The 23,774-nt window shown below is 42.5% G+C and overlaps 1 protein-coding gene and 1 long non-coding RNA gene across 16 annotated transcripts in view; one reads left to right on the top strand and one right to left on the bottom strand.

The window, feature by feature from the left end:
• ARID3B (AT-rich interaction domain 3B) overlaps window positions 1-23,774 on the bottom strand; it is a 491,508-nt gene that overhangs the window by 75,872 nt on the left and 391,862 nt on the right. For 13 of the 15 annotated variants that reach the window (XR_014810554.1, XR_014810555.1, XR_014810556.1 and 10 more), the window contains exons 1-2: window positions 13,749-13,865; window positions 10,576-11,225 (exon numbers count right to left, since the gene is read on the bottom strand). The exons of the other annotated variants lie outside the window; for them this stretch is intronic. Coding sequence is in view for 5 of the 13 variants with exons in the window: in XM_084968792.1 (XP_084824918.1) it covers window positions 10,576-11,148 (573 nt within the window). In the remaining 8 variants the exon portion in view is untranslated. Of the gene's footprint in view, window positions 1-10,575; window positions 11,226-13,748; window positions 13,866-23,774 lie in introns of those variants that run through there. 15 annotated transcript variants of the gene reach the window in all.
• LOC146401648 (uncharacterized) lies at window positions 14,079-22,680 on the top strand. Its single transcript, XR_014810559.1, has 2 exons — window positions 14,079-14,358; window positions 19,577-22,680. It is a non-coding gene; the product is annotated as an uncharacterized LOC146401648 (long non-coding RNA).

Consider the following 23,774-nt stretch of genomic DNA (forward strand, 5'->3'; position numbering starts at 1 on the left):
TACCAAGACTGAGTTTACCACATACCAATCTCTGCTAAGAGAGTTACTAAAAAAGGAAGAATGAGGCAACAGGGAAAGAGTGGGATATAAGAAGTGGTGAGAAAAGAAATGGATAAACTTGTTGGGAAGTTTAAATAATACTGACTCTTGGGGGGGGGAACCCCCTAATTTAGGGATGGGGTTAAAACAAATTGAAATACCACAATAAACTGGAAGAGGGACTGAAGAGACAGAAGCTAAGATCCTAATATTGTTTGAGAGTAGTGTAACAAGTCAAGAATGTTAAAACCTAAAAGTAACCAATAAAAGAATAAAAACGTAAAGCATAACTTTTAAATCATTAAAGGAGAAAAGACTGACTAAAGAAAACTCAATCAAACAAAAGACAGGCAAGGAGAAAACAAAAAGCAAGGAAAAAGTATCATTAAACTGGAAGTCCATAGAAGGCACAAATAGATCCAAATGAATCTCCAGTCCTAATAACTACATGGATTAAATAAAACAGACACAGAGGAGTTCCTGTCGTGGCGCAGTGGTTAACGAATCCGACTAGGAACCATGAGGTTGCGGGTTCGATCCCTGCTCAGTGGGTTAACGATCCAGCATTGCCGTGAGCTGTGGTGTATGTTGCAGATGCAGCTCGGATCTCAGCACTGCTGTGGCTCTGGCGTGGGCTGGCAGCTACAGCTCCGATTAGACCCCTATGTGGTCTCCATATACAAAGATTTGAATACACAAGGAATAAATGAACAAATACTAATTAGAAGAAAAAGGTCTTACACTGGAATGTTTTGTTTCACCTCTCTGAAAATGATCACATAAACAAAACTTAGTAAGGATAAGGAAGATCTGAACAATACAATTAAAAGGCTTGATCCAATAGATACACCTTGCCTCTATCAAATAGAGAATATACATTCTTTCCAAGCTCAAACGGACAACTAACAGAAATCTCCATATGATCTCCTTGTGATCATATACAAGGCCAACACAAAGGCTACCATAACAAATTCCAGAAAACTTGTAGCACATCAGTTCTCTAACAACAATGGTTAGAGCTTAATTACAAGCTATAAGTTAATATTAAAAAAAAAATAAACCCCACATATCTGGAAACTAAAAAAATGCTTTTGGGGAGTTTCTGTTGTGGCTCAGGGGAAACGAATCCGACTAGTATTCATGAGGGTGTGGGCTGGATCCCTGGCCTGGCTCAGTGGGTTAAGGATTCCGGGTTGCTGGTGGGCTGTGGTATAGGTCATAGACATAGCTCGGATGCCAAGGTGCTGTGGCTGTGGTGTATCTCCAATTCAACCCCTAGCTATGGACCTTCCATATGCCACACCTGCAGCCCTAAAAAGCAAAATAAATAAATTAAAAAAAGTGAAAAATACTTTGGAACAACACATGGGTTAAAGAAGCAGTCACAACTGAAATTTTGAAATGTTTAGTACTAACCGATGGAAGCATTGCTGTTAAATCTTGAGGGATACAGCCAAAGTGCAAACTGAAGAGAGTCTGCAGCTTCAAATGCATGTTAAATATCAAGACTTTTAGAAGACGTGTTGAACATACAACTAAATAGGCTTAAAACAGGATAGACACATACAGAGTACAAGCAGAATTTAGGAAATCTAAATAAGATCAGTGGCTCCTATCAATGTCAATATTCAGGTTGTGAGAGTATACTATAGCTTTGAAAATGTTAGTATTGGGGGAAACTGGACAAAGTGTATGGGGATCTCTAAATTATTTTTTAGAACTGCATGTGAATCTAAAATTATCTCAAAATTTCAACTGGGAAAAAAAAAAAAAAAAAATCCCAAACACTCACACTACCACATGCTGGAAAGATGCGGAGTAACAGGAACTCTCATTTATTGTTGGTAGGAACGCAAAGCGGTTACAGCCACTTTAGAAGACAGCGTGGCAGTCTTACAAAACTAAACATGCTCTTTCCATACAATCTAGTAATTGTGCTCCTTGGTATTTATACAAATGGGTTAAAAACATGTCTACAAAAAAACCTGTACACAGATATTTATAGCAGCTTTATTCATACTTGCCAAAAGGTGGAAGCAACCAAGATATCCTTCAGCAGATGAATGGATAAACAAACTGTGGTACATCCAGACAATAGAATATTGTTTAGTGCTAAAAAGAAATGAGCTATCAAGCCATGAAAAGACAGGAAAGAAACTTAAATGCATAGTATTAAGTGAAAGAAGTCAATCTGAAAAGGTTGGTATGAATAGGCTGGAGCACAGAGGGTTCTTAGGGCAACAAAACTACTCAGCGCGTCACTGTAATGGTGGATTCATGTCACTATACATTTGTTGAAAGCCACAGAATGTGAAAGAGCAAACCCTAAGGTAAACTTTGGACATTGGATGATAATGTTGTATTAGTTTTGGTTCACTGTAACAAATGTAGCACCCTGGTGCAGATTTTGATAGCTGAGGAGGCTGTGCATGTGTTGGGGCAGGGAGGATATGGGAAATCACTATACTTTCTGCTTAATTTTGCTGGGAACCTAAAACTGCTCTAAGAAAAGCATTTTTATTTTTTAAAGTGATGAAACCGTGTTATTCACATAAGGAAAAAAAAGGCAAATTAAAAGGAAGTAGAACAGATATTTATACAGCACCTGTTATCCGTCATTATTCTGCTGGGTGCTGGGACACAATGAGAAGGGAAACAAACATGGTCTCCATCCTCTTAGAGTTTACCATTTAGTCTAGGACTCAGATATCAAACAAATCACACAGGGAGTTCCCGTTGTGGCACAGCGGAAACAAATCTGACTAGGAACTATGAGGTTGTGGGTTTGATCCCTGTCCTCAGTGGGTTAAGGATCTGGCATTGCCGTGAGCTGTGATGTAGGCTGTAGACCTGGCTTGGATCCCCTGTTGCTGTGGCTGTGGCATAGGCTGGCAGCTGTAGCTCTGATGGGATACCTAGCCTGGGAACTTCCATACGCCATAGGTACTGCCTTAGAAAGCCAAAAAAAAAAAAAAAAGCTTGTTTTTTTTGGCCAGTCCCTTGGTATGTAGAAGTTCCCAGGGCAGGGACTGAACCTGAGCCACAGAGGTGACCTAAGCCACTGGAGTGACAACACCAGATCTTTAACTTGCTGTACCACAAGGGACCTCCAGGGATACCTTGTTTTATTGTGCTTTGCCTCACTGTGCTTCACAGATACCGCATTTTTTACAAACTGCAGGTTTTCGACAACCCTGTGTTGAACATGTCTATTGGCACCATTTTTCCAATAGCATTTGCTCCCTTCTTGTCTCTGTGTCACATTTTGGTAATTTTTGAAATATTTCAAACTTTTAAAATATTATTATATTTGTTATGGTGATCTATGATCAGTGATCTTTGATGTTACTATTGCAAAAAGATTACAATTCGCTGAAGGCTCAGATAATGGTTAGTTTTCTTTTATTGATAAAGCATTTATTTATTTATTTATTTATTGCCTTTTTGCCATTTCTTGGGCCGCTCCCGCGGCATATGCAGGTTCCCAGGCTAGGGGTCCATTTGGAGCTGTAGCCGCTGGCCTATGCCACAGCCACAGCAACTCGGGATCCAAGCTGCATCTGTGGCCTACACCACAGCTTGTGGCAATGCCGGACCCTCAACCCACTGAGCAAGGCCAGGGATTGAACCTGCAACCTCATGGTTCCTAGTCAGATTTGTTAACCACTGAGCCACTACGGGAACTCCCGATAAAGCATTTTTAAATTAAGATATATGCACTGTTTTTCTAGACATAATGCTATTGCACACTTACTAGACTACAGTAACATAAACATAACTTTTTTTCTTTGGCCACACCTGGGGCATGTGAAAGTTCCCAGGCCAGGGATCAAACCTGCACTGCAGCTGCAGCCTGTGCCACAGCTGCAACGACAACAATGAATCCTTAACCTGTTGGATCACAAAGGAACTTCCAAACATAATTTTTTTTTTTTTTTTTTTTTTTTTGCTTTTTGCTTTTTAGGGCCCAACTCAGGCTAGGGGTTGAATCCGAGCTGCATCTGCGACCTACACCATAGCTCATGGCAATGCCAGATCCTTAACCCACTGAGCAAGGCCAGGGATCCAACCAGCAACCTTGTGGTTTCTAGTGGGATTTGTTTCTATTGAGCCACAATGGGAACGCCCCAAACATAATTTTTATTTGTACTGGAAAACCAAGAAATTCATGTGACTTATTTTACTGTGCTATTTACAAATGAGTAATATGATCTACACTAAAGGTTAAGGGTGCCTCTGAGGAAGTGATATTTTAAGGTGAACACTTACGGCTGGGTTAGCCTGGAGAAATGTTCTCGGCAGGACTAGCATATGTAAAGGCCAGGGTGGCTGGAGTACAGTGATAGGTCAGGATATGGGCAACAATAAGGGTGGAGAAACAGACAGGGATCAGATTATGCAGATTTTGACTTTTACAATTAGAGCAACTGATGACGTACTTGGAGGGCATTAAATGAGTAACATAATCTGATTTGCCTTTTAGAAGATCCCTCTGGCTGCTGTGTGGAGAATTAGAATGGGGGAGGGAAGACACACAAACTTGGTGATAGCTACAGCACTAGGTAAGTAGCTTGGATTAGGTAGGTGGTGGTAGGGAAGAGAAGTGGCAGGGTTCTAGATACTTAGATGGGAGAAATGATAAGACTTGGTAATAGAGTGGATATCATCAGAGGGAACGACAGAGTAGGAGGTATGAAAGATAGGCAGCTCAATGGTTTCTGACGTGAATGACCAAGTGGACAGAAATACCCTTTACAGAGGAGGAAATTAAAGGAGTAAATAATGGTGGAGGAGTAGGTTGGAAATTCAGAGTTATATGTATTAAACTTGAGGTCCCCGTAAAACATCTAAATGGAAATGTCAAGAAAGTAGTTGGGAATATATTTGTGGAACTCAGAATGGAAATATGGGCTCAAACAATATACTCCGGAGTCAAGAGTTTGAGGATGGTATTTAACGCCATGAGAGTGAAAGCAGTTGCCCAGGGGTGGCATATAGGGAAAAGGGTTTAAAATGGAGCCCTAAGGTTAAACTTGAGAGTTCCAGAGGTTAGACAAAGAGAAAGATTAAAGAAAACAAGCCAACGGAGGGGCTATAGAAAGCAAAACAGAGAATGTTTCAAGGAGAGGAGTCTATTGAATTTGATACTGCTAAGAAACCTGCTGAGAAACCACATGAGGTGAGGGCAAGTGGGGCTCAGTAGCATGATGATCACTGGGAAGCCTCACCAAGAGGAACTTCAGGGATGCAGAAGACACAGCGTCTAGAATGAAGGGTGTTCAACTGTGTGTAGAAGGTGACAGAGTGGAGGGAGGTAAGGAGTGCCAACAATTCCTCTGAGAAGCTTTGCTGTGGGAAGTGGGGGGTAGTTAGGATGACAGGACAAATTGGAAGGAGATAGTGCAGTCAAGGGAAAGGTTTTAAAAAGTAACTTATTTCCTTGTAGCAACTGAATCAGGCAGATTTGCTGATTAAGGGAGTTTTGTTTTGTTTTGTTTTGTTTAATTTGGGAGACAGTAGAACATTTACTATTAGATGAGTGTGAATATGGAAGAAACTTTAGAAATGAGTCCAGAGTCAGGGAAGTTAATTCACTGATAGAGCAAGTCCCTGAAATTAGGAGGGGATGGGTCACACATGAAGGGGATTAGTCTTTGTTAATAAGGTAAAGACCCAAGTTAGGTCACTGACCATGTATTTACAAGAAGTCAATATAAACGAAGCATACTTCTACCTAAAGAATATTTTTTTTTTTTGGTCTTTTTAGGGCTGCACTTGCAGCATATGAAAATTCCCAGGTAGGGGTCTAATCGGAGCTGTAGCTGCCAGCCTACATCAGAGCCACAGCAATGCGGGATCTGAGCCATGTCTGCACCCTACACCACAGCTCAGGGTAACGCCGGATCCTTAACCCACTGAGCAAGGCCAGGGATCGAACCCACAACCTCATGGTTCCTAGTCAGATTTGTTAATCACTGAGCCACAACGGGAACTCCCAATATCTGTATTTTAATATGGAAAGAAGCAGCTTCAAAAGTGCAATGGTTTTAGCTCACATAATCTTAAAATGTTTCAGGGAACCCTAGAATACTAGTTTTGGTCACAGCTCCAGAAAACTTCAAAAGGAGTTGTTTTGGAGCACTAAAATTTATGGAACATCTTACCGTACAGAGGTAGTAAAAACTGAAAAATTATAGCTTCAAAAATTATTTAGGTGCTTATGACAATGAGACCTAACCTCTGCATCATGGTATAAATTTTACAAAGATCTTTCACATTCATATTCTTCTGTTTTTGTAATATCTTTAAAAAATTGCTCCCTGAGGATGGCAACAGAGGATTATCACTCTCTGGGAGAGACATATGCTGAGTATTCATGCCTGAACATTTTGGGGTTAATGTCTAGAAGGGTGACTGGGCTCTCTCACAAATCACCATCAACATCTCAGACATCATGGAATGCTGGGCTGGAAGAACCTGATAGAGCCAAATGAGAGTGCAAGTTCTAGGTCCCAATCCTCTGCCAAGTAATGGGCAGTCTGCTCACCTAGATGATAACGGGGTGAACAAACAAACTCAACACAGATACTGAAAACAGAAGTGAAGAAAATTCAAGGTTGCCAAACACCCCAGTTACCAAGAGCATACATAACACAAAGGAAGAGTGTGGGGCAGTGTCTGATGAAAGCACAGTAATATGTTCTCTTTCTAATTACACAACCTAAAGCAGGGTCTGTCAACTTTAACACTACTAACATTTTGGACCAGATAATTCTTTGTTGTGTCCTGCGCGTTGCAGGATGTTTAGTGGTATCCCTGGCCTCTACCCACTCTATGCCAGTAGCACCTCTCCACCTGCCCCAGTCATGACAACTAAACATGACTCCCAACATTGCCAAACAACCCGTGGGAGCAGGAGCGGGTGGGGAGACTGACTCCTATTGAGAGCCATGGATCTAAATCCATTCCACTATGAATAAAGAAGCTAAAGGAATGCAAAGTAGACCTACAAAGCAAGTGGAGAAAGCTTATCAAGCGATCTTATTTACTTTCATTTAACAGTTTGCACAATCTTTACTAAAAGCATCACATGTTCCAAAGACATGCAGTATGTACCCAGAAAACTAAGTCTAGCCCAAGAGACTACATCTTATTATTTAGAGGGACTCTTGGTAATGGATTCAGGAGACCAAGCAGTCAGTCAACTTTTCTCCTTTCCACACTCAGTAATCCAAGTGCCCGCTGAAGGACATAGAATAGTGTGTTAGACACACACTCTCCGGCTCCCATATGCTGGTCAAGCCATCATTAATTGCCCTATTCTATGGGAAGGAGTCTCTGCCCTTCCGGAAACCTAGCTCCACTAACGGGCTCAAGACGACAAAGCCTGTGTTGCCTGAAATGCCCTCTTCCCAGGAGGACAGAAGATCACCCCTAATGGGTCAGCAACACCCCCTAATTGGTTGTATGTTGACAGGGTTCTACTAATCGCCTTTGAGAGAAGGGACACTCGGCTCTGTTGTCTTGTTTTACAATTATTTACTTTGCCCATCGAAATCTGATGGATTTTAGATACTTGGCTCATCTTCCCATTGCTCTAGTGTCAGAGTCTACCATATTTTCTAACAACCCAGGCCTTGAAAAGCAAATATTTTCGAAGACTTTCTTCAAGGAGAAAACATGAAACAATATTGATTTCACATGTTCTAAGAAAGAGATTTCAGAAACAAAAGATAATCTGTGAATGCTTAAACCTCAAATTTTGCTTTTCAGTTGGCAGATGCCTACTATGACCCCCAGTGTCACCCTCAAATCTTGCAAAGTACTTTTGAGTGTTCCTATTGATTTACTAAGCTATGTTGGCTATGCTGTAGCCAAAATCAACTTTATTTTGGTGTATGTATCTCGGAAATAAAACTGTTTCAAAACATTTGCAGCATAGCTCAGACTGGGTAGTTGGGCTTTACCTGACTTGGGGACAGAGTAAAATTGTTGCAACCCAAGACTCAGTCCCCCTTGAAGTTCCCACACTGCTTCTGCTAAAACCTAAATGGTCAACCCTTTGAAGGAGAAGCATGCCTAAGCCCCTGGAGCATAGGCCTGGCTCAAAGAAGCCTCCATAAAGGTCTGTTGTGTAAAACAAAAAAATGGACACTGTCACACATTAATAAGATGATTTTGTGTCAACTGTAAAAGATCTTTGTTAACTGTTGTTGGAGGAATGGATACTCTCTTTCTGCTCTGTAGAAGTTAACTGCATAAGAAACAAAAGACTCTGAATAATAATAAAAATCCTTAAAAAAAGCTAGTTTCATAGTTTGCAAAGGTTTCTCTAGGTTTTCCCCAAGAATGTTTTTTTTTTTAGTCCTTCCTCCAAAGCACAACCAAAAAGTTTTTAAAATCCCCAAGCACATTATTTACCACTTTTAGAAGCAGGATTAGACAAAGGAGGAGGGCACAGACCAAATCAGTTTTGAAGTATTAAATTCAAAGGGAAAAAAGGAAGTACACATGTAAGGTTTAGAATCATTGTCGCCCAGTGACCCCCTCCCCCCAACAGTTCTTGATCTCCAAACCCTAGGGGAAGGTAAATGTATGGTGTGAGATGAGGCCTCAGTTACGCTGGCATTTAAAAACATTTTGGCAGGTGCTCTGCCAGGCAGTCTATAATTAGTGAATGTGCTTCGGAAACAAAATGATCTCAAAGGGTTTCAGAAGCCAAAGCCTGCCTCCCGAGCACTGAGCTGTGTAGCCACAGGGCTGATGCTGTCTAGAACCAGCGCTGGGTGCCTGCCACGGTGCACACGTGTGTGCACGCACATGCCACTTCTGCAGAGTGTCTTTTTTCAAAGCTCTAATGGCTTGACCTCAACACCTGCTACACTTCCTGAAGACAGACAGGCTCTGGAGCTCCACTTGTTCCTCGCACGAGGCTGTACTTTCTAGGAACGACCGCACACACGCAGAGGCTGGCCAGCTGCCAAGGCGGGGGCAGCCCAGCCGCCTCAGGCCTGAACTTTCCCAGTGCTGTCAGGGCGGGATCCCGCTTGGAGCTGACTCAGCGGCCGGCATGGAACTCTGCCAACCACACAGCAGTGCGGGGGCTGCCGGCAAGTCACAGATGTTTTGCTAAACCAAAGCAATCAGCCGGGAGGCGGGTCTGGGCCGGCGGCCAGGCTGCTGCTGTCGGGGAAGTTGGGATTCTCTGATCCTAGTCCGAGCCCTGCCACTAACTCCCCAGTGATCTGAGGGAAAACCTCTGCGCATCTCAGCATCTCCCCTGCTTCTGAGCATGTCTGTATAGATGCAGCAGAGGATGGCACTGTTTGCAAAAAAGAGCACCTGGAGTCCTATTACCCACCCCATGCTAAACCTGTTAATCCTCACAGCATCCTTGGAGGTACGATTCATTATTTTTATTTCACAGAAGGCTCAAAGGAATTAAAAGCCCTGCTAAAAGATCACAAGGGATCTGAACTCCACTTGGCTGGCTCTTGAATCTACTGCAAACATTGCTACTGTAAAACTCAGATCAACTGCCCAGGCAGGGCTCTTTGATACAAAGATGCTCATTTTTCCGCTTGCAAAGGATCTTTCTCATGTAACTTCTTGGTTGCTCTGTGTAAACCCACAACTCTTCACAACTGATTTCTAAACAGCACCACTGGACCACATGAAGAATATGTGCTTATATGGGGAGTACCAAATATTAGCAGCTTTATCACGAATTCCCTGCCTAAGCACCAACAACTCTCACTTAACCCAGAAGAACTTATCATCACTCCCAGTCTTTGGGTGAAGAAAGCTGCATGGCAAGTCGGAAAGACAAGAAGATTAGAAGGCAAAGACTTGATTGAGAGCACAGATTCCTTAGGCCCTACCTACTGAGATAATTCATTAGGAACCTGGAATCTGTATTTCTTAAAACTCCCTGGATGACTCTGATGTTCCGCCACATTTGGGAATCACTGAAGCTTGCCTTAGTTAAAGGGAATTTTGAGGTTTACCTTTCCCTGTTTCCAAGAAGGTGATATAAGGCTGAAATGAAATCATGTCTAAAGGGCTGTTTGCTGGAAAATATACACAATGCAAAAGCTTCTCCTCAGCTATGTTCAGCAGCAAAACAACAAAACTATCCTTAAAGAGCATGATCCTGGATTAGGCTGGAGCTAAGACACTTAGGCAAGACAGTTCTGTTACCACAGTATTAGAAAAACTGAAATTAGAGTCACACATCTCATTCTTAGATATCTCTCATAACACACTGTTGCAACCTCATTCTTCCAAAAAAAAGGCTGGAGCTGACATTCTTTCACATTAAACTTGCAATGATCCAAATTAGAAGTTTAGAAGTAACTCACACATTTCACTGCTCTAATCAAGAAAACAACTATGAGGAAAAAACTTTATCCATGTCTAGGCTGCTGGTCACTGAAGTAGGCTGACAAGGCACAGACTCTGGACCTGGCAGTCCAGTACCCCTCCCTGGCTAGCCTTTCATGAGAACAAATAACCCCCAACACCAGAAAGACTGACCTGCTTGAGCTGCTCATCCAGATTCCAGCCTGGCTGCCCCGTTGTGGAGACTGAAGCTGAGGCCTTAGAAGCATCTTTGGTATGGTCTTCTTTAGCTTGCTGTCCATGTGGTGGGAGCCCTGGTGCTGGCAGCAGACCAGATACAGGTGCTGCCCTGGGGTCTTGGCGAGTCACCTTCTGTACATGAAAATATTTTGAAGCAGTCTGGGCCTCTTTCTCAGCGACCTCTGCAACTTCATCATCCCCATCCTCATCTTCCAAACCTCCTTCCTCTTCCTCAGGCTCTGAGTTCACTTTGCTCCGCTCAAAAACTCGGGCCACTGCCGGTGGAACTCTGGCTAAGGGACCCAGGGCAGGGCTGCCAGAAGACCTCCCAGGTGTGGCAGAAAGGTGAGTCTGCTGTGTGACCAGCTTCTGGGCATATAAGAATGGGGCTTCTCTCATCTGCTGTCCCTGCTTCTCTCTGGCATCCATCTGCAGAGGAGCCAGGTGTGGTGGCTGTGGTGGTGGTGGTGGTGGCGGCGGCGGCTGCTGCTGCTGCTGCTGCTTCTGCTGAGGCTGCAGTGGCTCCATGACTGCCTCAAGCTTCACCCACTGATTGGCATGGCTCTGAACCTGGGCACAGCCCAGGAGGCACACTGGGTCTATACCTTTAAGTGATTCATAGAAACCACAAAGGAGGGAAAAAAGGGGGGGAAAAACTACATAAAACAGGTATAAAAATGTTTTCTTTTCTCCAGTAAAGGGCGTGACTTCTGAACATTAAATATATGCCCTTAAACCTGAGTTTTAAGATGAGTGAGTGGTGGGAGTTGGGGGGTAGGTGGTAGGTGGATAAAGAAAAGTGTGAAGAAGAGGAACAGGATTTAAGAGGAGAAATATGGGATGAATCTCAGTAGTGGTAGACTACTGTGGGTTTGAAATGAAGTAAATCCAGATGACATCAAGTCTGCAAACATCTGTGTTCTGATCTCTCCCTCAACATTATCAAACATTAATCTGTTTATTACTGCAAAAGCAACTGGGTTTGCACTGTACAGAGGTTTTAAGTATGAAAACCACAATAAAAAAGGGAAAGAAGGGCCTGCCTATAAGAGAGAATATTGCTTATGTTCCCAGGCCCATCAAAGAAAGATAGTGCCACCTAAGCAGACACACAGCTATCAGGCACATGAAAGATTTCTCTTGCAGAAAAGCAAAACCTAGTAAACTGCTCTTGGGTTTAAACTTTTCCCAGATCAAATCGCCAGCCTGCTTTTTGAGTGGGCTGAATGAGCCATGCTAACTGGACATTACAGACTCAAAAAGAATCCAATTTCAACAACATGAGAGAAAGAAACAGGCAAGGAGGCAAGAGTTTCAAATTGCAATCATCATTCAAAAACAAATGGGGGGGTAATTCCTCTGGAGATTTTTAAGTTAATTAATTGGAAACAGGTATCAATATTGTCTAAACAAAACAATGCTTCTTTTTTATAAACAGCCTAGTAAACAGATCTTTTCACCTTCCCCTTTCTTTCTGATTCACTTCTATGACAAATACAAAAAGAAATGGCTTTCAGGCCAAAAGTATTCTGGGGGCAGGTTTATCAGCATTCTTACCAATCAGTCTCCAAACACACACCCCTTTCACACCCTCTCCTCCTCTAACCCCCCCCCTCCTTTCCTTCGTTCCAGGCCCCCACCTGCAACAAACCTCACTTGAGTTATGTTTCCTCAGCAAGGCTCCATAACTGAATGGATTACTATGCATGGGCATACTTTAGATGAACAGGATTTGCAACATGGCGTACAATGTTGTCATCACATGAAAGAAGAAGCTGCACTGCACAGGTTGGGACTTGATATTTGCACTGTTCCACTGTATTAGGATTGGGTAGAAAGATTTTTAAAAAGCAGCTAAACGTATTAGCATCTTCAAAAATTCATGAGGAAGTAATCACACCCCTAAGCAATAAAAACTGCTTGGATTTATGATTTTTTTAAATGGGCTAGAAAAAAAAAGGCACAACTTTTAAAGTTAGGCAAAGTAGAAATTTTAAAATTCTCACTTTCTGCTTATCTTAGGAGCACCGCTTTTGCCTTTTGCAATCTGTGAGAGATTCAAATTCCAATTTGCTTCTGTCTTTACTTCCTCTCCTGGCACTTTAGAAAGTGTGAGTTATGCCTGAAGCAATACTTCGTTCTGCTATAGCCCTTTTTATAGTGTAACAAAGCATGAAAAGATTTACACCCGCATTAAATAAACCCAGCTGCCAAAAATGTTCATTTAAAATAAAAATAACTTGCATCAAAGAAAAGTAAACAAACGAATAAAACAAAGAATTCAGTGGTCATTTTAATTCTCCTAGTAACATTAGGCAATCAATCACAAGTGGGGTAATTTTTCAACCAAGTCCTGCCGTCATTGAACAACTGCTTCTCATCTTATGGCACCATCTTCCCTGCATGCTGTCCCCAGCAGAGGGGGAGGTGTCTCACAGCCTCTTTAGTAAGACTGAGATGACTCAGTTCTACAATTCGATACACACACCCTCCCCCAAAGAGCCCATCTTCCCCTTGTCCCTAAGTAGCTAGTTGATTCAAACAACAATACTACCTGCCTACTTTTAGAAAAGTTATGTCTCAGAAATATAAACCACTCTATCCCTTCAGACGTCCCCCTCTCCCATTTCCCCTAAAGTTCCCGGACCTCCAGGTCCGGCGCAACGGACTGCTTACAGCTCTGAACCCAGCCTTGCCCACCATTCTTTTTACCTTTGCTGCCAGATCCCTCTGGCCTCAGCTCCCTTTAAGCCCCACACCTCCCCCCATCCCAGCCATTCTTCATAGCCCCCCAACCCAACCCTATCACTTTTACCTCTACCAAGACCTCCCAGCCAATCCGCCGGCTATGCTTAGATCGCTCCAACCCCACCTATTCTTACCCTCTCAGTTCCCGGGGGCCCCTTACTCATCCCATCCCTTTATCTCAAATCACCCTAATGGGCGAGGGCGCCTCCAGGCTCCTCCCAGCGTTCTCACTTTTCCTCCGCGGCCCCCGCGCTCCGCCTGCCCGCGCCTTCACGTTTTCCCTCTACACACCTGCCTTTCCTCCTACCCCTCTGTCTCCTCCACCTGCCACAACCCCCGCTCCCGCCGAGGCTGAAGGAGCCGAGCCCGGAGCGGCTTACCTGTGTCAGGCGCTCCGGGTCAGCCGTCGTTGGAGGAGATGGCCACTCAGGCCCCGGCTCGGCAGCTGGGTTTCGTACTTCTCCGCAGCCGGCGGCCACAGCCGGGGCGGGGCCCGCACCGGAAGCGGGACCGCTGGGCCGGACTGCCGGGCCGGGAAGGGGCGAGGCCACAGGGATGGGGCGGGACCTGAGGCCGGAAGCGGCCAAAAAGGGAACAATGGGCGGGTCGGGCGGAAGTGACTTCTAGGAACAGCCCCGCCCTACTGAATCGTGGGCGGAAGCGAGTTGAAGCTGGCGGAAGCTTCTGCCAATGGGAAAGCGGAGACAAGCAGGAGTTCCGGCGTCAGCACTTTCGCGGGGAGTTGAAATCAGCTGGGGTGCCTAGTCTTTTTTGCGCGTTTTCTGGTTGTGGAGGGTGATGTAGTGCGGGCGGTAGGTAGGGTAAATAAAGGACAAGGACTGTCAGGATGTTCTTCTGCTTTAGTCCCTTCCCCAATCTCCCACTTTCAAACTGGTCTTCTGAGATTCCCGCTTCCGGATCTGCTTTTCTCCGAACTTCTCTGGACTGAGACCTGGCTGTCCCGTAAGGATGCTGCATCCTCTCACATGGGTTAGTATTTTCATTTCCTGGGTTCCAAAAGTGGGGGACAAATGCTGCCACCTTTTGTAAAAACCCTTGTTTCTCTGAAGCTTAGTCTTTTTGTGAATCATACAAATTAGATTTAAAAAAAATTTTTTTGGAGTTCCCTGTTGTGGCTTAGCAGGTTAAGAACCCAACTAGTATCCATGAGGATGCCTGTGCAATCCCTGGCCTCTCTCAGTGGGTTGAGGATCCCACGTTGTCATGAGCTGTGGTGTAGGCCAGCAGCTGCAGCTCTGATTCCACCCCTAGCCTGGGAACTTCCTCCATACGCTGCAAGTGCTGCACTAAAAAGAAAAAAAGTGGTTTTTTTTTAAAATTTTTTTGGTTGCATTCGCAGAGTTTGGAAGTTCCCTGGGCAAGATATCAAACCTGTGCCATGGCAGTGACTTGAGCCATAGCAGTGACAACACAGGATCCTTAACCTGCTGATCAACTGGGGAACGCCTAGACTTAATTTTTTCATTTTATTATTTTTTAATTGAAGTACAGTTAATTTACAATGTTGTATTAGTTTCAGATGTACAGCACAGTAATTCAGTTACGTGTATATGTATGTTTTCTTTTTCAGATTCTTTTCCTTTATAGGTTTTTATGAAAGAGTTTGTATGGTTCCCTGTGCTATACAGTAGGCCGTTGTTGGTTATCTATTTTATTTATAGTAATATGTTATCTGATGCTTACTTCTTAAGACACTCCTCTGTAGAGAGGAGACCATCTGCTAATTTGTTCACCCAGCTCCTTGTCTTACTTTCCTCTAACCATCTTCCATCTTGATCATTTCAGTCAATGTGGACAACCCATTTCACATGCGGGCCTCATCCCTTACATTAGCCCCCCAATCCCAGTCAGAAACCTGGACCTTGTCACCAGAAACCCTATTGTGTCATGAATCAGTACTTCCGACATCCCTCTGTCCAACCACAGCCTGATATTCTTTACCTGGACGGCTCAAGAACTTCATTTACATTGTTTTCACTTTATCAGAACCTCCAGTTCTGATTGAAAGCTTCTACTTAATCCTCACTTTTCACTTCACTCCTTATCCATCTTAGATTCAGCAGTATATCATTACAGTCTCCCTCTTACTTACTCTTAAGCCCACCCCAACACCCCTCTTTTCCCCAACTAAGTCCTCCACCCTGGATGAACTAACATACTTCTCCATATACCTTGTCATAGTAAATTGTCCTGATGAACAAACAGGCATCACTAAATGATTTCAACCTTAAATGAGCTCCGAACAGTGCCTGGAAATTTCATTTTATTTTTCTAGTTAACTTGTTCTCCACTATCTGCAAATCTCTAAACCCTATGCTTCCCATACCTCTTCCCCTGATTATCTTACTGTGTAAGTAATAGGAAATGTAGAATACCCTAAAATCTAGAAATCTACATATGTTTCCATCCTGTCCTTTCCTCCTATAATTTACTCAATAAAAAATAGTTGTTGAACTCCCACTATATTCCATATGAGGCACTCATCTAGGTGCTTGTTAAGCAGTGAACAAAAAAAAAAAATTCCTTGTCTTCAAGGACCTAATATAGGGAGACAGAAAAACATACACATGTATGTTTATGTGTATATATGTGTGTATGAAGAAGAACAAAGCAGGGTAAGAGTTAGACAGTGGTGTCAGGTGACTGCTGTTTTAGATGTTAGTCAGAAAAAAACTCGTTGATAAGAGACACTTAAGCAGAAACTGGAATTGACTTGATGGGGGTGAGCCATGTGGATATCTAGAGAAAATATGTTCTGGGCAGAGATTACAGCAAATTCAAATGGTCTGAGGCAGGACCATGCTTGACATACTATAGAAATAGAAAGATACAAAGTGAGTGAGGGGATAGTGGTTAGAGTTGAGATCAGAGAGTTATCCAGGGGCCCATCTACCTGGGACTTAATAGGCCATGGTGACAACTGGATTATTACCACCTAAACCACTGAAGAAGTTTAAATACACAGTGATTTGATCAGATTTAAGACTCTGAAAGTTTCATTCTAGGAGTTTGTGGCTCAGTGGTAACAAACCTAAGATTCCTGAGGACGCAGGTTCGATCCCTGGCCTTTCTCGGTGGGTTAAGGATCCGGCATTGCTGTGAACTGTGGTGTAGGTCGCAGATGTGGCTTAGATCCTGAGTTTTTCTGGCTATGGTATAGGCCAGTAGCTGTAGCTCTGATTCGACCCCTAGCCTGGGAACTTCCATATGCCACGGGTGTGGCCATTAAAAAAAAAAAAAAAAATTCCATTCTAGCTGTTGTGCAGAGAATAAGCAGTGAACGTAGAGGGGTAAGAGTGGAAGCATTAGCCCTGGCATAAGATGACGGTGGCCTGAACTAGATGACACAGTGAATATGCTAAGAAGTGGTCAGATTTCAGGTGTATTTTGAAAGTAAAGCCACAGGACTTACTAATGGATTATGTATACGTTAGAGATTCAAGGATGATGCCAAGGTTTTTGCCCCAGATAACTGGTAGAACAGTGCTAACATTACCGACCTGGGGAATTCTATCAGAAACTGACCCCAAATGGAATACCACTCAGTAATAAAAAGGAATGAAGTATTAGTAAACCTCCAAACTTGGCATTATAACAACATAACAATAAAGGCATTATGCTGAGTGGAAGGAGCTAGTCTCAAAATGATAGTCTTGAAAATATTAAAACTATAGTGATAGAGAATAAGTCAGTGGTAGCCAGGAGTTAGGGATGGAGTAGTGACTGTAAAGGTATAGTTAAAAAGGAGGATTTGGGAGTGAGGGAACTCTTCTGTATCCTGATTGTGGCTATGTATAGTTACATGAATCTATACATGTGTTAAAATCCATAGAGATGTACAATAAAAATACAGTCAGTTTTATTATATGATAATTTTTTAAAACCAAACCTTCCATGCATGCTCAAATTTCCCTTCCCAATTCTCAGGGTTCTTCCTTTAACTCTTGCAACATTGGACCCTTCCATCAGTATTCAAACAAACTCTTGTTTCAACCATCTTTTGCTTTAAAAAACAAAAACAAAAAAAACCCCTTCCCTTGACCCCATATTCTGTGACTAAAGCCTTATCTAAAGATTCCTCTTCCTGCCAAATCTTCTAGAATTACTGTCCTCATTGCAGCCCAAGTGATCTTATCTCTCTCCTTAAAACGCTCTATGGCTTCCTGTTACTCTTGGGATCAAGACCTAAATTCCTTCATGTGGCCTGCAGAGACCTAGCCTCTGCCTGCCTCTTTGGTCTTATCTCTGCCTCAGGTGTAGTTGAGGACCCAAGAGGGCAGCCTTACTAGATAACCTAAGTACTTGAAACAGAACACCACCCTCCCTTCATAGTAATGTGTCTTAAACCTGAAGATAGTCACTCATCCTGGTCTGGTTACAAGGACTATCATTTAATCTCTCTTCTTTGGCTTCCTGAGAGTTTGAACAGAAAAGCCACAGTATTTTTTAGCTTCTCCCATTGAGAGGTGGAGTCTGTTCTCTGCATTTTCTGAATCTAGGCTTGGTCATGTGACTTGCTTTGTTCTATGGGATATTAGCAAATTTGATATTAGAAATCTTACAGAGTGCTTACAGTTATGGTTTGCTCTTTCTTGCTACTGAGAACTCTTCCACCACCTTGTGAAAAACTCCTGACTAACCTGATGAATGATTAAAGACATGTGGTCATCTCCCCAACTGACATCTAAGCAACTGCCAGACATGTGAATGCAGACCCTTAGACCAACTAGCCTGCCAACCATCAGACGTGTGAGCCAAGCCATTGTAGACCATCTAGGCCTAATAATGCTGGCCCAGAACAGAGGAAGCCCCTCAACAAAGCCACAAATCAGTGAAAAACAATGCTTATTGTTTTAAAGTTAAACCAGGAAGTTTTGAGGTGTTTTGTTTTGCAATAAAAGATAACTGATATCCAAGGCATTTCTTTGCATCTACCAGGCTGGATTTGCTTTGTGTAATTCTTAGAGCTACTGAGCACCTGAAGAAGAGATCCACCTTGCATCATCTTCACATAGCTGGCCTAGGTTACCTTAAGTTCTCCCATCACATTTCTCATAGTTTTCCTTAAATATAATAGGGATGGAATTCCCTGATGGTGCAGGGGGTTAAGGATCCAATATTGTCATTTCTGTGGCACAGGTTCGATCCCTGGCCTGGGAGCTTTTGCATGCTGAGGGTGTGGCCAAAAAAGTTAAATATTAGTAGGAATAATCTTACATCCTGTCTCTTTTATTTCAACTTGTTCAATAGAGGTGATAATCATTTGCATGGGCATGGTTTTCATTGATTTTATTACTCTTAAAAAAAGGCTAGGGAGTTCTCTAGTGGTTAGCTTTCACTGCTGTAGCTTGGGTTCAATCCCTGGTCTGGGAACTGAGATCACATCAAGCTGCTGCACCCTGTGCTCCCCCCCTCCAAAAAAAATTTTTTTTTTTAAAGTTTGAATTATATAAATAATGAGTATAATTTGTATGTATGTTTTGTTATAAATTTAGTCTTAAATAGCACAGGGCATAAAAACTGAAACAAACAGGTAAATGGCCATATTATAGAATAATGTAACTAGTCATAAATAATGAAAGGAAATGCCTTTATAACTAATGCTAATTATTGATGTAATTGTATCCATCTTAAAGAGAATTTGTGTTTCCACATGAATGGATGTCAATTTGTGAACTCAGGAACATATAAAATATTTTCCCTTTGAAATTAACAGTGATTACATTTTCAACTTGCATTGGCCCCAAATAAGAGATTCTTTCAGGTAAAGCAAGAGGGGACTGTCTTGCAGTTACTATACCTTTTACAGTAATAGAAAATTAAAATGTAACAGATGATTAAGGTTTTTTTGTTCTGAGATCAAGGTATAGCCTCAGGAGGCTAATGCATGTGTAAAGCCTCTGTTGAGTGAGTGGTATTAATGTGTGTAAAGAAAGAATGTGGCAGTCAAGCACGCGAGGGGGTGGGGGGTGGGGGACGACTGAAGGGAGGTGTATCTAGTCCACATTCCTGAGAAGACCTTGCTGTTATGGAGGTAGAGGTGGATACACCAGTATGTTATCTGCGGCCTAATTGGGCTACTGATGTGTTTCCTAACGGACTGTATGCCCATCAGGCTGACTCCTAAGTCCTTTCACAGAATTTTTTGTACTTTTGTACTTGTTCATATTTGTGTGTTTGTTTACAGCTTCCAGCCACAGCTTGTGGAAGTTCCTGGCCTGAGAGTGAATCCTAGCTGCAGCTGTGACAACAGCGGATCCTTTAACCCACTGTGCTGGACCAGGAATCGATCCTGCATCTCTGCAGTGAACCAAGCTGCCACAGTCAGGTTCTCAACCCACTGTGTCACAGTGGGAACTCCACCTTGTTCGTACTTTAAATCAGATTGTTGGTATTTAGTGTACATGTCTTGAGTTATACGTCAGCTTTCATCAACCCTAGGGAGCTGCCAGCACCTGGGTATTGAGGCCCCAAACTGAACTTTGAGATTCTTTAAAGTATTGAGGCCTCCTAGAAGTGGGTAGCCAGCCTTCCTCTGCAGGAAGCAGCTCTCTTGCCATATTCTGTTTCAATCTACTCTCATTGCAAAAGTCCTTTTCAATCCTGTAACTCTTGGCTCTGCTGACATTTTGATGAACTGGACTCTATTGTTCTTTCTCTCACCTGGGAAGAGAAGAGGTCAGACCTCTAAGGCAAATAAAAAGGCCAATCCCAAAGTGACTCATCTTTGAAAACACTGGGTCATTCCACACTTTTTCACACTTAATTGAAAGCTGTCTTTGCAAAGCTTCACCAAGAGATTTCCGCAGTGGCCTCAGCATTTAGTAGCCCCATAGACTGCCAGAGCAAAAGGGAACGGGAGGCAGTTTAAACCATCTGTTCTAGAACAAGACATCTGGTCTCGGGTCTGTGCCTTTGGTTGGGGCTCTTTGGGAACCATCTGCCTCCCCATCTGACAGAGCTGTTATAAGCCAGGCACTGTCAAGTGTTAGGGAGACTAAGAGGAGAGGGTGCCCAAGCTGAAGTCATCCTGGTAGTGAGCTTGGTTGTCTGGGAGAATTGTGGGGCTAACCAGTTCCTGTAAACATGTCTATAGACACCCACACATGCCCAGGGGCTTTAAACCATCAAAAGTCTTTTATTTCCAAGTGCCAACACTGGATGTTGAGTTCTTGAGGATAGTAATATACATTTTCTATTGCCAAGGTTGGCCAAGACTCTTGCCCTTTCTGTGTTAAAAGAAAAAAAAAAAAATTGAGATAAGTATAGAGATGTTATGGAGGATACCAGGCAAGGATTTTGGAAACATGAGCTAAGAAGATACAAGGTATATTGGAGGAACTTTAGTGGGAAAGAAGTTTCCCAAATAAAGGGTGAGGAGCACTTGCTTTTATGAGATTTGAGGTGTTTGGGCCCCAGGCTCATCATGCTTTTATTGCTGCCACACAGCATACACACCAAGCTATGTTAATGCTAGTTTATCCTTGAGTCTTAGCTAAAGGAAACCTAGTTTAATGGAAGTTCCTGATAGTTTATTAAGGTGAAATATATTCAGTGCCAGAGAGGTTGAGAAGGTTATCTGTTCTTCAGGCCTTTATTTGCTACTTTATGGCAAGAACACAAACTGGATCCTTTGACTGACTGACACCAGCCCTACAAACCAGGTTCTTACCTCTGCTGTAATTTCAGGGAATAAGAGATAGCCTCACTGGGGAATCTGTTTCAGAAACTTCATCTTAAAAAACAGAGCTGGGAGTTCCCTGGTGGCTCAGCCGATTAATGACCCGGTATTGTTGCTGCTATGGCTTGGGTTTGATCCCTGGCCGGGAACTTCCACATGCTTCAGGAGAAGCTTAAAAAACAAAACAAAACAAACTGCGCTGATTTTTTTTTTTTTTTTTTTAGGGCCCCACCTGCGGCATAGGGAAGTTCCCAGGCTAGGGGTTGAATTTGAGCTACAGCTGCTGGCTTATACCACAGCCACATGTAGTGTGGGATCCGAGCTACGTTGGTGACCTCTACCACAGCTCACAGCTACGCTGGATCCCTGACCCACTGAACAAGGCCGAGGATTGAACCCACATCCTCATGGATGCCAGTTGGATTCGTTTCCGCTGATCCATGACGGGAACTCCAGAAGTTTGACTTTTTTTTTGGCTTTTTAGGTCTGCACCTGTGGCATATGGAGGTTCCCAGGCTAGGGGTCAAATTGGAGCTGTAGCTGCAGGCTTACGCCACAGCCACAGCCATAGCAACTCAGGATCCGAGCCGTGTATGCAACCTACACCACAGCTCATGGCAATGCTGGATCCTTAACCCAATGAGCAAGGCCAGGGATTGAAGCTGCGTCCTCATGGATGCTAGTCAGATTCGTTAACCACTGAGCCATGACAGGAACTCTGAAAGTTTGATTTTATAATGCTTAAAACTACACTGAGACTATGCTGGAAGAGAATACAGAGCTAACTGGTTTAATAATAACACTCTCCTGACCAATTCCCTTTCATGCTTCCCCCAACCTCTGCAAAAAATAGGGCAAAATACTTAGCTTAACACTGTGGTCATCGAGCAACCAGTCATTTCCAAATATGGACAGTTGAACCCTCCAGTTTCACTTCTGGAATTCAAGAGCCAGGAGAATGGCATTTACGTTTGTGTACATTTTCTACAACTCTTTTCCTCTCATTCCCCAACTCGATGAAGCCTCTGTGTTGTTTGCTTTAATATTAATTATGGCATCTTCAATGAGTGAATTGTTACTAGAAAAAAAATAAGTTACAGTCTTTAAGAAGAATGCAGTTAATACATTTCTACTGGCATAGGAAGTTGTCAGTGGTAGAATTTAAAGAGAAACTAGCAAGTTACAGAAAAGTATGTTAAATAAAATCATTTTGAAAAAGAAAAATGATTTAATGTTTTAAAAAAGCAATTTCCCCTCTTTTTAAAATATTTAATTAATTTTTTTTTTCTTTTTTAGGGCTGTACCTGTGCTATATGGACGCTCCCAGGCTAGGGGTCGAATTGGAGCCACAGCTGCTGGTCTACACCACAGCCACAGCAACACATAGCTTGCAGTAATACCAGATCCTTAACCCACTGATGGAGGCCAGGGATTGAACTCATATCTTCATGGATCCTAGTTGGGTTCTTAACCCGCTGAACCACAAGAACTCCAAATTCGATGACTTTTACTATATTTATAGTTGTACAACCATCATCACAACCTAATTTTAGAACATTTCCATCAATTTCCCATCTTAACAATAAAGATAGTTATGATACATGTCCTGACATTAGACTCAAGTTTAATTTTTGCCTTCTTTGGTAATTACAGAAAATTATGTATTAAGGAAAATTCTACAGTGCTTATTAGCTGTTAGTTGTAAGTTATTGTTCACTAAGCACTTCTCTTACATTATCATTTAATCCCCATTTTACCAGTGAGAAAACTAATGCTTATAGGAGTTAAGCAACTAGCCCAAGGTTAAGTTGTATGTTATATGTAGCAGAGCCGGGATTTGAAGCCAGGGTTGTCTGACTAATTCATGCTGCTAACCACCATGCTATATTCCTCTCATCAATGTAAGGATTTGACTTGTAACCATTTGAGTTTTATAATGGTAGACCACAGAGAATCGATATGGTCACATGTTAACATTGTAATTTGGCTTAAAGAAAGAAGCTAAAGAAACTCTTAATTCAGAGTGTAATGTCCAGGACACTGGACCTGAAGCTGACCTGCACCTTGCATTTGCAGAGTAACAGCTAAAAGAACTACAACACAGGACTCTAGCTAAAGATTAGGAACAACAGAAACAGACTCACAGTGGATTAAAGAAAACACATTAAATTAAAAAAAAAAAAAGATTAGGAACAGCCTAAATGTCCTTCAGGAGGGAACTAGTTAAGTAACATGGTACTTAAGCTATCAAAAACCCAAAAGAGGAAAGAAAAGAAAAACAAGGAAGTTTTTTATGCACTGATATGGAATGCTTTCCAAGACATTAAATGAAAAAAGCAAGGCTCATTGCAGGATGTTTAGTACGTTACCATTAATAATATGTTTAAAGAGGATGTACATATATAATCATTATGTTGAACAAGCATGACTCATGGGGTGTGTATCAGTTCATGCAGGCCAAACTACTGCACAAATAGATCCAAAACACAACTCAGCAAAATAACTTATTTCTTGCTCACCTAATAGTCCTGGACAGATATTCAGGTCAGGGAGGAAGCTCTCCATTACTGTCATTCAGGGTCCTTGGCTCTGTTCATCTTGCGGTCTGCCATCCCCTAGGTCAGAAAGTGGTACACATTGCTTCCGCTCACATTATACTGGAGAAAATTTTGTCATATGATCTCACTTGAATTAAAAGGGAATA

This window comes from Sus scrofa, chromosome 7, assembly GCF_054392235.1.
Source record: "Sus scrofa isolate SSC_HxYL_T2T_F1_AM1 chromosome 7, Sscrofa_HxYL_maternal_Yorkshire_Landrace_v2.0, whole genome shotgun sequence".
NCBI lineage: Eukaryota > Metazoa > Chordata > Mammalia > Artiodactyla > Suidae > Sus > Sus scrofa.